Genomic DNA, 17,437 nt, shown 5'->3' with positions numbered 1-17,437 from the left:
AAGCATACCATCCAAAATCTGAAAGCCCTACAAGGTTAGATTCCAAGGGAGGGATGGGAAGCACATGGAATAACAAGGAGAAGATGGAAAGCACAGTTACAGAGGGACAAGGCACAATAAATCAAATTAATTTCTTTCTCATAAATAGCATGTTAATTACAAATCTGTTCCTTACCTTGGCAAAATTCAAAGTTCCCTTTTTTCCGGCAGTCACCTATTACTAAACTCAGTGCTCTCCAAGTGTTTCTTTTGACAGATATCATTCTCCACCAATCGTCCTGCTAATTTCCTCTCCTTTTCTGACTGGGACAGATATTACGTTCACCAGCCCAGAGATCAATCTTTTCTATTGACAACAACAAAAGAAAAAAAACACGCACATATCACAGCCAGTTTGAAGCACAAAGCCCCTTTATTGACATGCTATCTATCTATATCTATATCTATATCTATATCTATATCTATATCTATAATCTAATCTATATCTATCTATCTATATATGTAACAGAAGTAGTAATTATAATCCTAGAGTAACTTCTTTATTGTTGCATTTTAAAACCAATTCTTTTTTAAAAAAAAATTCCCAGAGGGAAGGAGGGAAACTAATGCATATACTGTGAATTACAAACAAGTCAAAAATCAAAACTTAACTGGATCTATTGTTCACAGGAAAGTAACTTGTATCAGGTCAGATTATATTTCCATCAGGCTCTCCAGAATTTCAGGAAGGGATCGTTCTTATGGCTACTATCTAATCTTTTTAACTGAAGAGATCAGGCATCAAACCTTCTGCCTACAAACTTGTTCTTTACCACTGAGCTATGCTATTACCCCCATATATTACCTCCTGCTGTTTTATATAAGATCAGAATTTTTACCAATAACCCCCAGGATTCACAAACTACTAAAAAGAAGCATACCCAGTCCTGGGTCAATGATGCTATTTATTTATTTATTCATAAATATTTTTAAACTTCTCCTCGTGCTCACATTCAAGAAGCATTATTAAAATAAAATGAATCACATCAAGACATAGGTAGTTTTAAACTGTTGTTAGTACTGCATTTTATATTGCTGTAACACCCCCAACCCCACAGATCTTCTGATTATTACGATAATAAATAAATACAATAAAACATATTCCCATTAACATCTATGAAATTAAACTAGTTGAATGCTCTAAACCACTTTGAAAGTATTGTACTGCCCAGCTCTGTAGCTGCAACTGTTTCCAAAGAGCTGCTGTACTAATATCCCATTTACTTCAACATGGTTTGCACACCATAGCCAAGGAATTCTGAAGTGTGTGCCAGGGCACCCTTAATATACCAGGGAAAATAAAGCACCCATCAAAAAGAAAAGGCTGCATTATTACATGAATCCCTCCTCTTCACTAGCCTCCTTCCAGACAGCATCTGCTGAGGGAGGGCAAATATGCTGGGTCTCTTTATCAGGCCTGATGGAATTATTTAACCACTTCCAATGCAGTAGCACAGTGGAATTATTCCCTTTCAGTAGACGCTTCCCATTGCATTGTGCATTCATTCTAACCCAGGAGTGGGGAACCTTTGGCCCTCCAGCTTTTGCTGAACTACAACTCCCGTCGGCTCTGGCAAGCATGGCCAGGGATGATGGGAACTGTAGTTCTGCAACATCTGGAGGGCTGAACGTTCCCCACTCCTGGTCTAAGAAATAGACTGCATCCAACTATTTGTAAAAGCTGTTTGTCAGAGGAACATTCTCCCTCACAAGGTTGTGCACTCTCCTTCCTTGGAAGTTTTTAAGCAGAACTTGGATGGCCCTCTGTCATGGATGCTTTAGATGAGATTTCTGCAGTGCAGGGGGTTGGACCAGAAGACCCTTGGGATACCTGCCAGCTCTACAATTCTGTGATTCTATAACTACATCATAACTAAAATAAGCATATTGGAAGCAATTGGCTTAAGTTAAGTATGTGTTAAGTTACGTAACCATAAGTGGGTCTACACCAGGGGTCAGGAAACTTTTTCAGCAGGGGACTGGGTCTACTTTCCCTCAGACCGTGTGGGGGGCCAGACCATATTTTGGGGGGGAAATAAAAATGAACGAATACCTATGCCCCACAAATAACCCAGAGATGCATTTTAAATATTAGGCCGAATTGCTGTGATAAAAATGAACGTATTGCCAAGGATGCTGTTTCTGTTTCAAACATTGCAAATTTTGGACAAAATGGACTGTTTCAAGAAGTGGCAGAGAGACATCTCTAGATTTGTCTGGCAGGGCAAGAAGCCTCGAATAAAATTTAAGATATTAACTGATGCTAAAGAAAGAGGTGGATTTGCCCTGCCAGACCTTAAACTTTATTATGAATCAGCCGCCTTTTGTTGGCTGAGAGAATGGCTGCTTCTTGAAAATACTGATGTGTTGGGGTTGGAAGGTTTCAACAATGTATTTGGTTGGCATGCATATCTGTGGTATGACAAGGTTAAAGCACATAAAGCATTTAAAAACCATATTGTCAGAAAAGCACTGTTTAATGTCTGGATAAGATATAAGGACTTGCTAGAAAATAAAACCCCAAGATGGCTGTCACCAATGGAAGCAAAGGCTCAGAAAAAACTCAGTATGGAGGCCAAATTGCCGAAGTATTGGGAAATTCTGGAACAAGAGGGAGACAGATTAAAACTGCAGAGTTTTGAAAAATTAAAAAACAGAGTGCGAGACTGGCTCCATTATTATCAAATAATGGAGGCATATAATTTGGACAAAAAACTAGGCTTCCAGGTGGAAAAATCAAAATTGGAAACAGAATTGTTAGATCCCAAAGTTAAGAATCTGTCAAGAATGTATAACTTGCTGTTGAAATGGAATACTCAGGATGAAACGATGAAATCTGCTATGATTAAATGGGCACAAGATGTTGGACATAACATTATGATGGCTGACTGGGAACAGTTATGGACCACAGGTATGAAGTTTACGGCATGTAGTGCCTTAAAAGAGAATCTAATGAAAACGATCTACAGGTGGTACATAACACCAGTCAAGCTTGCAAAAATCTATCATTTGCCCGATAATAAATGCTGGAAATGTAATGAGACTGAAGGTACATTCTTTCACCTTTGGTGGACATGCCCAAGGATTAAGAATTTCTGGGAGATGATTTATAATGAAATGAAAAAGGTATTTAAATATACCTTCCTGAAGAAACCAGAGGCCTTTCTCCTGGCATGGTCGGCCAATTGGTGCCAAAGAAGGATAGAACTTTCTTTATGTATGCCACAACAGCAACAAGAATACTTATCGCAAAGCATTGGAAGACACAAGATCTACCCACCCGGGAAGAATGGCAGATGAAGCTGATGGACTACATGGAATTGGCAGAAATGACTGGCAGAATCCGAGACCAGGGAGAAGAGTCGGTGGAAGAAGATTGGAAAAAAATTAAAGTATATTTACAGAGATATTGCAAAATTAATGAATGTTAGAAGGATGCTGGAATGAAGTTATATGGCTTTAGCAGAAATGTTATAAAGAATGAAGTAAAAATAGATTGTTAATGGGCCAAAGTGGAAAATTTAAGGTTATATTGTGTTTAGATTATAGAAAAAAAATTGAGATGGAAAGGATTTGCTGAAATAGCTAATTGAACTAGAATACAAAAAAGGGAGGTGTGAGGAGGTCAATGAAACAAGTAATTGAAAGATAAAGATATGGAAATATTGGATGTGTTTTTAAATGTTTTTGTTTTTCTTGTTGTTTTGCTGTATTGTTTTTGTTTGTTTGTTTTTTCTTTTTTTTCTTCTCTAATGTATTGTAAGGTATTGTTTTGTTTTGTTTAACTTTTCATTGTTTCTTTCTTCTTTTTTCTGTAATCTTTAAACCTCTAATAAATTTTTTAAAAAAGAGAGAGATGCATTTTAAATAAAAGCACACATTCTACTTGTGTAAAAACAGCAGGCAGGCCCCACAAATAACCCAGAGATGCATTTTAAATAAAAGGACACATTATACTCATGTAAAAACACGCCGATTCCCAAAACTGTCTGCAGGCCAGATTTAGAAGGCAATTGGGCCAGATTCGGCCCCTGGGCCTTGGTTTGCCTACCCATGGTCTACACTGATTTATCATCATCATCGTTTTTTATTGGTAAGCCGCCTTTCCACAGTTAAAAAACAATGCTCAGGGCGGCTTACAGCGTAACAAGATTTACATAATTACAAAAGTCATAAACAATAAATAAACCACATCAAAAAATACACAACCAAACGGGAAACAATTTCTACATAAATCAAAATCAAAAACTAAGAATACAGCATTAATATCACAGTTTAAAATAACATAGGTAAAAAATAGCAGCAATTTAAACAAAAAACAAACAAAACAAAATGGAGCCCTCTCTGCCCAGCAGCAGCAGTGACAGCAGTCCTTTATAGAGTCCATCAGGCTCTGCCCTGGGCCAGGTGTTGAGCGGCAGGACGACTGGAGCCCTCAGGCACTGAGCAGGGGACTTAGTTGGATACAGCCCATTAGGTGGACACATAGGGGATGCCAGAGGAAGCCTTCAGTCTGAAGGCAACCTCAGCGAAGTACAATCCACCACCCTGGCAGGCTGGTCTGGAGGTGGCAGTAACAGCAGCAAGAAGCATCCACAGCACTCTGAAGAAGCACCAGGCAGCTGGGAGCCATTAAATTCCCCATCATGCCCCAACAAAGCATGGTTCCTGAGCCTTGAGGGGAATCAAAATGATAAAGGGGAACCCAGGCATATAGGCTTCCCAGGGGCATCTAGCTGGCCATGTGAGAACAGAGTATTGGACAAGATGGGTCTTTGCCTGATCTAGCAGAGGTCTTCTTCTGGAGGGAAGACATCAATAGTGGGCCCTGACAGTTGCCCATGCTGACTCTAGGCCCGAGTAACTCTTATTCTTTCCCTTTCAGGTTTAGAAGTCAAATTCTCACCCAGTTTTAAATTAAAAAAATGTGTGTATCTCACACATTAAGCCAATATTACATGTGTTTCTTATAATGCAAAAGTATTTCAGATATGGGGCAGCCTAAATAAATAAACATATAAATTTGCACCAAGCAGATCCTAAACATGCAAAAGCATGTGCTCATTTGATAAAAAAAAATACAGCAAAATATACTCCATAAAACATCAGTGTCTAGTGAATTAGATCAGAGATGACAGTAAATAAATATAGCTAAAAATAATGATGGGCCTGGAAGGCATGGTAGTATTCTGCCCTGGGACTTCAGGATAGAGGAGAATAAAAATATTGATATCCTGAAATCTAATGCTATATAAAGCAATGTGTTTTCTTGGTTCCACATGAGATGCAGTCCAATGTGCTATTTCAAATTAATTTTGCTGGGCTGAAGCAGCAATACCTTTGTTTACTGCTGAATGTTATTTGCCCAGTGTAAACATATTTTCATAATAAGCATATACCCTGTCAGAGACTACGGGCAGCTTCCTGTCCAGCTTTTTGAAGACAAAGTTCACCAAATGTTGACGTTTTCAATTTGATAAAATATCCTTTATATGTTTAAAAACAGTTTACAAAATCTGTTACTCAGTTAGGAAACAGCAATGATTTGCTTAACTTAGTGAATGATATTTACCAAATTTTCCTCTTCAATCTATGCAAACCTAAAAGATCAACTTTCATACTTTAAATAATCTTCTTATAACATTAGTCATTTTCTATAGTTATTTTATAGGATTATGAGGCAAATTAATTTAGGATGTCTGCATCTAATACCTTTGATAACACTCATTGTTTGACCTAGCAAGAAATTTCATGCATTTCACAGATTTGTGCAAGGAAAAGGGAATTTGTAGGAGACATATTGATCGATTGTCCAAAACAATATTATATGTACCAAACAGAAAGGTTCCCCCCCCTTAAAAGTATATTGATCTATCTTGAGTGAAAAGTACATAATCTGAATCACTCATTTCTCCTTTCACAGAAACCTCTGACAATGTTAAGTGAGTGGAATTTCTCCACCATTTTGTAAACTGTATGCAGAGCCACAGTTTAATTAACATCTCCTTTAAATATAATATGATACACAGCAGCCATTTGTAAGGCAATCTGCATTTCATTCATTTTACCCCATAATAGTTAGACAACAAAAATGATGTGTGTGTGTTTGTGTGCCTAACATATTAACTCTTGCAACTAACAGGATGACTGAAAGCTCCCTCACTACCCCTTTTGAAACAGAAAGCCTTAAACAATTTGTATTTCTCCAGAAGAGTGGCATTAAAAAGCTCATCATGTTGCATAACCATGGCAATAGTGAAAAACATACATTCCCAAACAAATATTACTTTTTCTCAATGGTATGAAGTAATTAAAGCCATATGTGTAAATCTGTGATCCATGCAGTAGTTCAAGCTGCAGCTAATAGAAAATACAGCGAATGAACTCTGCCATATAAAAGATTCTTGTTACAGAAATATAATGTGAAAACCAGATGGAGACAGAAACCCTTAATCACAGATGGGAATGCAATCACTGGCATACAGAATATTTTTTTATCAATCTTAACCATATGCAAAATGTATTTATTTTGTGCAAAATGCAATAACTCGAGAGAGCCTTCTATTTGAAATCAGTTAACCTTGTAGTCAAAGCACTTTTATCTCCACCCCTCCACTCCCTTCCAAGATACTCGGCTGAGCCAAGGTTTTAAGAAGAGGAGTCACTGGGCCTGGCAGATCACTCTTGCAGCAGTTTATCTTTCAGAAAATTTAATAGGATCTAAAGACTACACATATCAGAATCAACATAAAAGAAAATCAAGTGCAGTTACCAGTTCCTGTATTGCTTAGTTACTGCCAAGAACCCCTTCATCACCTAAGCACACACAGGATTGTATTACCATGGAGTTAAGTCTTTTTCCTCTAGCAGGAGTGCACAACTTGTTCAGAAACAGAGAACCACATGGGAAATACACCAGAAGGAAGACACGTGCAGCTCTTCACCAATTCTACTGGCATGTAATTAACACAATATGCGCATCACTCTTTATTTGTACCTAACAGGTACCTAATAAGAGTTAATGGCCATAATTTTTTAAGCAAATAATGTAAATGTTATACACATATTCTGAAATTTAGGCAGAATTGTGGACGTAAGCCTAGGCAGACTTCAGGATCATATCTTCTCCTACACAAGGACATCAGAAGCTTTTGCTTGTTATTTTCTTCTGTATGATTTAATTTTAACTGAAGTCAGTTTCAAACCTTCAGTCATCAATCTGGCTTGTTTCAACAAACCGTAGTTAAGATTAGCCACAGTTTAGAGTTTGGATGTAACACAGAAGTGTGGTTAATTAAAAGCAGAAGACAATGTCATGGTAATCCACCAGGTTCAGTTTCTTATATTGTTGTACCACTGGTGCAGATATCTATCCTGAATCTTATGTACATCTGATTTTACTAGTTCCTGCATTCCTTCATAGTCACGGGAGTTTCTTCCACCCAATCCCCAGATATATTGCCAAAATGTCACCAGCATCAATGACAAATAATAATAATAATAATTGGTCATATGTATGAGAGAAACTCTTGTGAATTTGAAGAAAGGAAGGAATTTGTAAACACTTTTAGAACGGGTTTTTATTCTTCCTGCTAAAAGTGTTTTTAAAAGGTAAAAGCCATTTCAAGCAGCTAAGAAGTGTGACACTTACCATGTGCTTTTAAAATGAGTACAGAAATGTTCCTGGAAATGAGTCGCAGGGACAATACATAGAAAAATGAGCAGCCGCCACCACCGCCCCCTTCTCCAAAATGCTACTGCATATAATGTTACAGAGCCATGTAGCATCATTCTCAGGAACGTTTCCAGTCCCTATTTTTTAAAGAAGATTTTTCATGAAATGGGGGAGAGAGGAAAAAGCTCTTAGATTACCATGCATTTTTTCCCCTCCCTGAAAATGTGCCTTTCAGCTTCTGAATTTGCAGCAGAGAGTTCCCCAACCCCCATTAAATCTCTGGGGTTTGGTTCAGCTGAAACACTGACAGCAGCCGTAATTAGACAATTTTTGGTCTTAAATGAGTCTATTGCCCATTTCTACCCCATTCTTATGTAGCACCACAAGGATAGTTTTGGAAAACCTTCTTGGGTGTTCCTCTTCAACAACCTTGGTTCAAATGATACAGTTGCTTATTTCTGCCTCTTCCTTATATAGCACATAGTTCAAAAACAAACTTTGAAAACCTTCCAGAATGTTCATTCTTCTTTATCAGCCTAGACTTCAAATGATCTGCAACCAGGGTGGAATCCACACACATATAAAAACCATTTTTTAAAAAAACGTTTTAAAAAATACATTGAATTTTCCATAAGGCTCACCATTGTCATCTAGTGTCGCATTGTATATTGCACTTAAAACGTTTTATTTGCAGCTGTATAGTTAAGTCCCAGTTTTCACTTTCTAAAACAGAAGTTCCAGAGCAGTAACATATTGTTAAAAGCCACTGGCAACATAAAAAGGCAGAGGCTCTCTCTTTCAACACACATCAGACCATGGCACGCACCAGGACTCCACCACAGCATCCCAGATCAGAAGGGATTACTATCAACATGCTCCCCCACCTGCAATTCCTCTCCTGTAACGTCCCCCTTTTGCAAAGGAGCAGGTACAACAAGAATGCACTTAATTTGCAAAACAGAAACTGAGAAAATCAAGCTACACTGCCTACTACGAAAGGTACAGTGGTTGGCTAACAAACCAAGCCAAAATTTGCAGAACCTTAGAGAAAGTGAAATGGCACACCAACTCAAAGGAAGGAAGGAAGAATTTGCCCTAAGTTCTCTTTCTTGGTCCCTCTACACAGATCTGGTGGGGAGGAGTGGGACAGAATGTGAGGAACAATGTTTGAGAGATGATCTCAAGATCTGAAAGCAAGCTTAAAGTGCCCTGCTTCTTGATATATTTAAAATTAGAACAGCTGACTCAAAAGTGCTGAAAGAATTCAGCTTGCTTCTTGAGCACTTCTCCATTTCTGTGGTTCAAATAAAGGTATCATTATCATTATCAGTTTATTTACACACATTTCCAGGTGATGATCAATGCAGCTCAGAAGAAGAGTGAGCAAGTTAATATACACCAGGAATGGGAAACCTCTGGCCTTCCAAATGTTGTTGGGCTCCAACTCCCATCAGCCTCGGCCACCATGGCCAATGTACAGAGATGATTTGTAGACCAGTAGCATCTGGAAAACCATTGGTTTCCCTACCACAATATTGAGAACTAGCAGAAGCAATTATAAATATATCAAAAGCATTTCATAATAATAGTTAAACCCACACTAGCTAGCTAACAAAAACATCATGATTAAAAAATTCCCTAAACACATGAAAAGCTTTCTGAAATAAGAAAACGACCAAATAAAATGCACATTTAGCTAACATAATTTAGTGATTTGATTTAGTTTGGAAATAGTTATCAGTAGCAAAAAATACAAGACTGTAAGTACATAGCAATTTAAACCAGTAAAATTTGAGAACTATCTAAACAGCAGCATTTCAAAGAAGCCAAAAACATGCACCAAATTGGAGTGATGCTATCTAGGGATGCTTGGCAGTAGAAGAACAATTTGCAGTCGGAGTAAATCAGGTGCAAAATGAAAAATAAGTAGTGAAGAAAAAAATTCCCAACCACCAAGAATCAGGCTCTTTATTATTTATTTATCTCCTGCCTTTTATCCAAGCAGCTCAAAGCCACATCCACTGTTCTTTACCCTCCCCCCACATTTGATTCTCAAAAAAAGCCTGTGAAGTAGATTAGACTTCAAGATTTGACTGGTCTACAGTTACCCAACGAAATTCATGACACTGCAAGAATTTGAACCAGAGTCTTCTCAGTCCTAGTCTCTAACTCCAACCATTACATTCCAATTTTTCTGTTTTCCTCAGAACTGTGTTGTTGTTGTTGTTGGCATCCATCTGTCTCAAAGGACAATGGAGTGCGCCTCCGGGGGTGAATGACCTTCCTGGGGCACAAGCCTGGGGGGTATATATGGAGGAGGTCCTAGGCTTCCCAGACAAGATTTCTCTCTCGGCCTTGCTGATATGGTTCAAAGAAAAGCAGAGCAATATGTTTGGCACAGCTTGGCTGAAGGAGTCGCCAGAAGGAGGCATACAAGTCACCATTCAACCATCTATGGGACTCCACTCCGGATTTGTGTAGGGTTTCCTCCTTAGCCTTTTCTTTTCCCAAAGATATGACACAAAGCATCAGTTTAGGATCAGACTTTTCCTTCTCCTAGATGGGCTACTTTCCCAGGTTGACAAACCCCATCTGCCCCTCACTTCCCTCTACAGCATATGCAGAAACTGCTTTCTTGGCCATTGGACCCACTGTTGGTTTCATCTGCTCAAGCCATCAGAGTTTGTTGTGTATAGCCAAAGGGCTGTCTTCACACACAGGGGAAGTCCCTAACTCCCCAAAGGTTTGAGACCCATTGGCTACCCTACCCTGATTTAGCTGGCCAGTCGAAGCTGTTCCTGAAGTGTGGCCACTGCCACATGCTTACAGCTTCTGGGAGCCGCAGGTGAGAGCTGAGTGCAGGGTGGGGACCAAGGTGGACAAATAGCCCCAAAAGGAGTATGATGTGTCCCCCACCAGAAATGCTACCTCTCCCCTAACACACCATACACTTGTACTGTAATGTAAATGGGGAACTAAGTCATCATTACAGTGGTACCTCGGGTTAAGAACTGAATTCGTTCTGGAGGTCCGTTCTTAACCCTGAAACTTTTCTTAACCTGAAGCACCACTTTAGCTAATGGGGCCTCCCGCTGCTGCCACGCCACCGCCGCACGATTTCTGTTCTCATCCTGAAGCAAAGTTCCTAACCCGAGGTACTATTTCTGGGTTAGCAGAGTCTGTAACCTGAAGTGCCTGTAACCTGAAGTGTCTGTAACCCGAGGTACCACTGTATTGGTAAACAACCTTCACCACACACACACACATGCAGATTAAGCTAGAATCTTAAAAATCTTAAATTCACACTCCAGACTTAAAAAATTAACTTTAATTCAGAGAGATCTCCAATCAGGGACACTAGAGAGATACGCTAAGCTTGCTGGCAACACACTTCTCTACTGAACAGTGATTCAGCATCCGTGAGCAATTATAACATGAAACATCACACCTCCAGTTTATCATCTGGTTTGGAGGACAGCCAGCTTCACTCAACCACCACCACTGGTAATTTAAAGAGCTAAACTGAGAATAAACTAAATATAACAACACAAGGGGATTACAACATTTCAAACGGTTTAAGGATAATTCTAGGAAGAAGAAAGGTTCTACCTTGTCTCTTGGTAAGAATTAATATTTATAAGCTGAGAGAAAAAGCCAAGTTTACAAAAGAACAGCTACTGTAGGTCTCACTAAATCATACTGCAGCTTGGAGAATCCATGAAAAAATTATTCAAGTTCATGCAAATCAACAGATAATTCCAATGAAATTATTGTGGCATTGTGCATGAATCAATGGGTTGAATACTTATTTCCTGCTCTCATACATAACTGGCTTACTGTGTTTCAAATATTTTATCTGACATTGCAGCTGATGTTAAAATATGCTACTTTCCATTAAAAAAGAAAGATCCACCTTCCTCATTTTTATGTCTTTCTTCAGACTCACAATGACAAAGAAACCTAGCAGTTTTGTTGTTGTTGTTTAGCAATCCCACCAACATGTTACGAGGGAGAAATTATGTGACTTTGAATTTTTGTGCAACTGTTCCCACATATAACCTTGTCAGATCTCAGAAGAAATGAGAGAAAAATGGCATATACTATTTCCACACATTAATTTATTGACATGCCTCCACATTTAAAATTGCATATCATCTATTCTTGAAGACTAGCTGAAACCCTAAGCAGCCCAGTGACAGGAGAAAACGCCACACACACCCCTCATGTCAATTTGATACCAACCTAGAAAAAACAGTGGTTCAAAATCAATCAAAAAGTGGGGAGGAAATAAGAATTTAATCAACTGTATCTATTCATTTGTATAATGAAGTGCATCTATTAATCTGATGCACCTTTTAAATATAACAAGCCATTCTATCTTACAAATAGTTTAGTATCATGTATCACAGTGAAAACACAAGAACCCTCCACACACAATTTTCTTCCTTTTTTCCTCCCTCTCCCTCATCTAATTTCATTGACGAGGGACAGTCCCTAGAGAACAAAGAGAAGAGAGAACCTATTATATCCAGAGGCTGGTTTCTCCAAATTGAAGGCATCTGTTCCATGCCCATGACTTCCACATAGAAGGAAAACAGAACTTTGAAGGCATCTGTGCTCATGCTTGACAGTCCCATATCTTATGGACTTCTGTAACTGCCCAGCTGCAAACATGGTTTGCTCACTGCTGCTGTCATTGTCAGCTGATCTCATCTCTGTCACACACAAAACAAAGACTGTAGAGCCATGATTTATAAAGTAAAGTTGAGAGAGCCACACAGAATTGCCACCAGCTGTCTAATCCATCTTGTTACTCTCCTTACCTGGTATATACCAGACAACAGAGGATTATAGTTCATGGATTTGAGAAAATGTGCTTTGGCCCACAAAATGGGCTCTGGTCCTCTTATGCCACAATACAGCAGTTCTCAAACTTTTCGCAGTGGCAGAACCCTTCGCTTTAAAGAAAATTCCAGTGGAATCCTTGCAGTAAAAACTTTTGCAAACTTTTTTTTTGTAAAGCAGGGTGGGGAGGAGGTGGGATTTTGGGGAGATCAAGGAAGAGAGCCAGCCAGAGAGGTAACCAGGGCCGGATTTAGGTTTGGTGAGGCCCTAAGCTACCGAAGGTAATGGGGCCCTTTGTATGTCCAGCTGTCCTTTGTCAACAAATTGTCACTGTTTTTTGTGTTAAATATATGCTATATGGTAATTTATGAACCTAATAGGTATCTCAAGCCATTTTGTTTGTTTTTTATCTTATATTTTGGAAATGTACATCCAGTTTTGTTTCCTTTAAATTTTGGGGGGCTCCCAAGAGAGTGGGGCCCTAAGCTATAGCTTATTTAGCATATACGTAAATCCGGTACTGGAGGTAACATTTAAAAGCAGCAACTTTGAGACCTATAAAAACTTTGCTGTCAATCTCTGTTAAGGCTTCGGCTCCAATGAGAGACAGTTTGTATCTGACCATATATTTAACCATTGCTGCCAGGCTGCAGCTTAATGGAAGGTTCTGGGTTGGGGAAGAGGGATTCCTGTGACAAGTGCTTGAACACGTGAGCAGGGCAGATTGCTTACCCAATGCCACATGATGCTGCCGGTTACCGATGGGGCGGGGCAAAGCAAGGATGGAAGCAGTGGATTGGGCGCACACCAAGTTTCCCACTGCCTGGCCCCCACTTCCTCTTGGTAGCCAGCAGCAATATGCAGCGTTGGGAAGTTGCATAAGCAACACTACCCTCCCTCTCTCGCCTGCCAACTGGTATTGACTTAACCATGGAAAGCATGGTAAAGGGAAGGAAAGAAGGGGAAGGGATTCCCAGGACAATGGCTTGAGTAGTGCATTTAATCCCCACGGCTGCAGCTCAATGGAAATCACACATTATGTGTGCTTGTCCACCGTTCCAACTTTTTCTTTGCGGGACTCCTTGGAACGCTTTGCAGAATCCCTGGGCTCTGTGAAACAGAAATGCTGCCATAATTCCTGTATTTTTCCATCTATAAGAAAAATCTATTTAAGAAAATGGGGGAAGATCTATCCATGTATAAGACACCTCAAAATTTTGCACATTATTTTTAAGGGGGGAAACCTAGTCTTATACAAGGAAAAATACGGTAATATGTCGGGTTTTAAGGTGTCACAAGAAATAGTTGTGCTTGCTACAACAGAATTAGCAAGCTCCACACGTGAAATCCTTCACCTGGGAAACCACAGCTACAATCCTGCAGGAAGCTTCTTCAATACACTTGTCTCACTCGGCTTGCATGGGTCTTATCTGAGCAAGGGCCCATGTACCTTAGAGTGCACATACATCAATGAGATAACATAGTAGTGCACAGGACCAGAACCTGTGCCCATAAGAAATGTCATCATCTTACATATGTGTGACTCTCCTGTTCTCACACCAAAGATCATTCACACAGGAAACGGCTTCACACAAACTATTTGTCAATCTAGCCCAGTCTTGTTTACTGTGGGCTGGCAGCAGCTCTCCAAGTTCTCAGGCAAGGGTGTTTTTCATCACACTGGTAACCTAATCCTTTTTAACCTGGAGATGTTAGGCAATGAATCTGGGATCTTCAAACAGGTGTTCCACCAGTGAGCTACAGCTCTGTGCAATTATCACTCTCCAGAATTGCTGAAATTCAAAAATATACAGCAGCATGTGTTATCCGGACAGGGAATTATTGGAGAGGGGAGCCAAGGTGAAAGGGAAGCTACTGCACATGTGCAAAACCTAACAACTTTTTGAAGAGGCTTCCCTCAAATGTCCCACAAATGCAAAGCAGAATCGGTGACAGGGGCTGCTGGAGTATATGAGGGCATCACCACTTTGCTACTTTCAGCATAATAGTGGGACCCCATTAGAAGCAACACAATGTTAACCTGAGGTTATGCTGGTTCAAAAACCACGCAGTTTTTCAATGAACTTTTAGAAAGCCAATTGCAAAGCTATAACAATGGAATTCTGGCAGTGGCACAGTTTGGGTGCAAAACTAAGCCACACCCTGGCTTAGCATGAAAGAGTGTAGGACAGGTTCCTAGAAAGAAGTCTCCTCCTCTGGTCCTGCTGCTGTGAGCTAAACCATAGTTCAGCTTAGTGTTGCATCTGAACCCAAACTTGTGGTTTGCAAGTTCACAGTAAAGCTTAGCATTATGTGTGATGCTGTGTGTGTGTGTGTGTGAGAAGTATTTGCCTTCCTTTAACAAATACATTAAGGAAGCTTCTTCAAAACAAATTCAGAACAACAAGTTGGCACTATCACACAGATTACCGCCTGAATATCTTGGCATTGGAGTGTTGCAATTTCAAAGTCAGAAAACAAAAATACTGAACCAAACATATCTTGACATGGCCAACTCTCTGCAAGTATTTTCATACGAAATGCAGCTCCAGCTAAGCACCACTACCATTTGCTTTTCAGTTAATAGAATACTTTACTGATAGTGGCATCTAATGCATGTTTAATCAGAAGTATGTTTAACTGTATTCAAAGGGGGATTTCATGTACCACATACATAGGATTTCAACCTTTTCTCACTTTTAAGAGAGAAAAACTCATTGTTCAAATACCTGTTCCACTAGAGTCAACTTTAACGAATGCAACAAAACTATTAAAGAGATCATATGGGCAAGACATGAGGAGAATGTTCTTCCATCAACACAATTAGCCTTTATTTGAAGTATTGCAATTTTGCAGAAGAAATGCACGAATGTGAGAAATATCAATGTAGCTTACTAATTATTTGAGTTTAAGTATATCACTGTACATTTAAAACCTGCATTACCTCAGAAAATAATATACAATATGAGGTGGAAGTTGAAGGCTTCCAGTGAATAGCTAGGTCATGCACCAAACCTCCTTCAACATTTTCTCAAAGAGCACAATTGTAGTGCCTAAAAAGTGCCTAAATTCTCATCTATGGAACTTAATGCCATACTTGATCTGCTGACAGGCTTTCTGCAATACTTTTTGCATTTCCCCCCAGTAACAGTACAAGTTTGCTTAGAAAGAAAAGAACTAACCAACAACCTGGCGCCATTGTCCATAAATGTTTGGCAATGCTATCACGTTTCTGGCAACTGAGCAGCATAATCACTTTGACAAACAATCCTACCTGGAAGTCTCTCCAAGCATGCTTTCTTAATCAGCTGCAGCACTCTTTCCTAATTTCCTTTGCAGAAGTATCTTAACTGGCTATCTTGTAGCATGCTAAGTATCTCACGTTGGAGCAGTTCCGATCTGTCTCACTTTCTATGTTCCAAACCCGTCTACAGTATATAGCAGTTTTCTGTTCTTAGGTACTGCCCCATCCCACAATGCAACATTCCATCTAGGCCAATGCTACCCAAACTGACTGGAAACTTCTTCCAGTCTTCAGGCTCTCAAGGGAAGAACTTTCTTAGCCATGTTACCTTAGAGCTTTTAAATGGGGAATTATAAATGAGATCCATTTCCTGTATGATTAAGTACATGGTCTTCTCCTCTAGCACAAACATCAGCATTTGAATTTATTACCAGATTAAATATTTTCAATACAGTAGACATTTAACCAGAATATTAAAGCAGAAACCAATGATTTGTTGTTGTTGTTGTTGCTTTAACACAACTGAACCAATGGAAAAGGAAAATATGGCCAGGAGGTTCATATGTCAGAAATGCAAAGGCTTGATGTAACCCTAAGTTGTGTGTATGTACCTAACCTTGTGGTGAAACAGTAGTTTGACTCCTGCTGCTCCCAGGCAAATGAGGTGAATGTTACATTGAAAACAGAACATCAGTCAAGACAGACCATTGTGGAAAGTCTTTTGACCTACGGAATTGAAACATGACATTTGAACTACCACCTAGGGAGGTGACTGTGCGGTCATCATCAGTCAGGCAAGAAATGTAGGCTATAGCTCTTCAGATAAAGCGAATCACAAAGGGAAACTGGTTGGTGGTAATGACTGGTACTTATGCAAATTGCATATTAACATCCAGCCAGGCAGACATATTGAAGCTTCCTATAGCCACCGAGCTAACTATAGGTTTTTGTACAACAGATGTAGGCCATGAAGCTACTTTCTCAGGTGGTGGTTAACATTTCCAGTTTCTAAGATGTGATGGAGAATAACCTATCAGAACCAATAATTTACAGTTTTAACACTGCTAGTATCAAGGAGCAAACAATGGCCCAGTGTGCTTGTTACTGATGGCGAAGCAAATTCACTCCACTAGATGGAGTCTTGCCTATAAAGGCAAATTTGCAAAAAGCTGCTTTAAAATATAATGTGCTTTCATGGGGTGTTTTGTTTTTTATTTTAAATCTCTTCATTCCAGATACCTAAATAAAAAATGCATAGAAAACTAAAGATCTTGCCTTTACTTGTGCAAAGTTCCACTGAATTCAGTAATACTCAACATCCCATTTTACCTTAGTTTCTTGTTCATTTTATTTTTTAACAAACGTCTGTACTTGGAGCACATCTACAGTGGCACAGAAAAATGCACATCTTAAAATTACTTCTAAGCAGGGATTCTGTACCCATCATGCAAGTAGCAAAAACTGCATTAAAATCAATCTTTGCTTAATTGTACCTTTCCCCCCTTCTTTCTGTCTATCTGTCTTGTCTTTATTTCTTTTTCTAGTCACAAAGTATTACCATATGTTTTAGATCACACACATATTTTTCCTTCACTGGTTTAAAATAAAAATATATATGCTTTTATAAATTTCTA

The 17,437-nt window shown here is 39.2% G+C and overlaps 1 protein-coding gene across 7 annotated transcripts in view; it reads right to left on the bottom strand.

The window, feature by feature from the left end:
• The window catches only part of RUNX1T1 (RUNX1 partner transcriptional co-repressor 1), a 151,160-nt gene that overhangs the window by 120,549 nt on the left and 13,174 nt on the right, over positions 1 to 17,437 (bottom strand). For 4 of the 7 annotated variants that reach the window (XM_083517306.1, XM_083517307.1, XM_083517309.1 and 1 more), the window contains one exon: positions 176 to 346. The exons of the other annotated variants lie outside the window; for them this stretch is intronic. In XM_083517306.1, the coding sequence (XP_083373432.1) occupies positions 176 to 263 (88 nt within the window). In that variant the 5' untranslated portion in view covers positions 264 to 346. The remainder of the gene's footprint in view (positions 1 to 175; positions 347 to 17,437) is intronic. 7 annotated transcript variants of the gene reach the window in all.

This window comes from Podarcis liolepis, assembly GCF_965112155.1.
Source record: "Podarcis liolepis genome assembly, chromosome: 8".
NCBI classification, from domain to species: Eukaryota; Metazoa; Chordata; class Lepidosauria; order Squamata; family Lacertidae; genus Podarcis; species Podarcis liolepis.
Note: the sequence above shows the minus strand (reverse complement) of the source record. Positions and strands in the feature narration are given on the sequence as shown.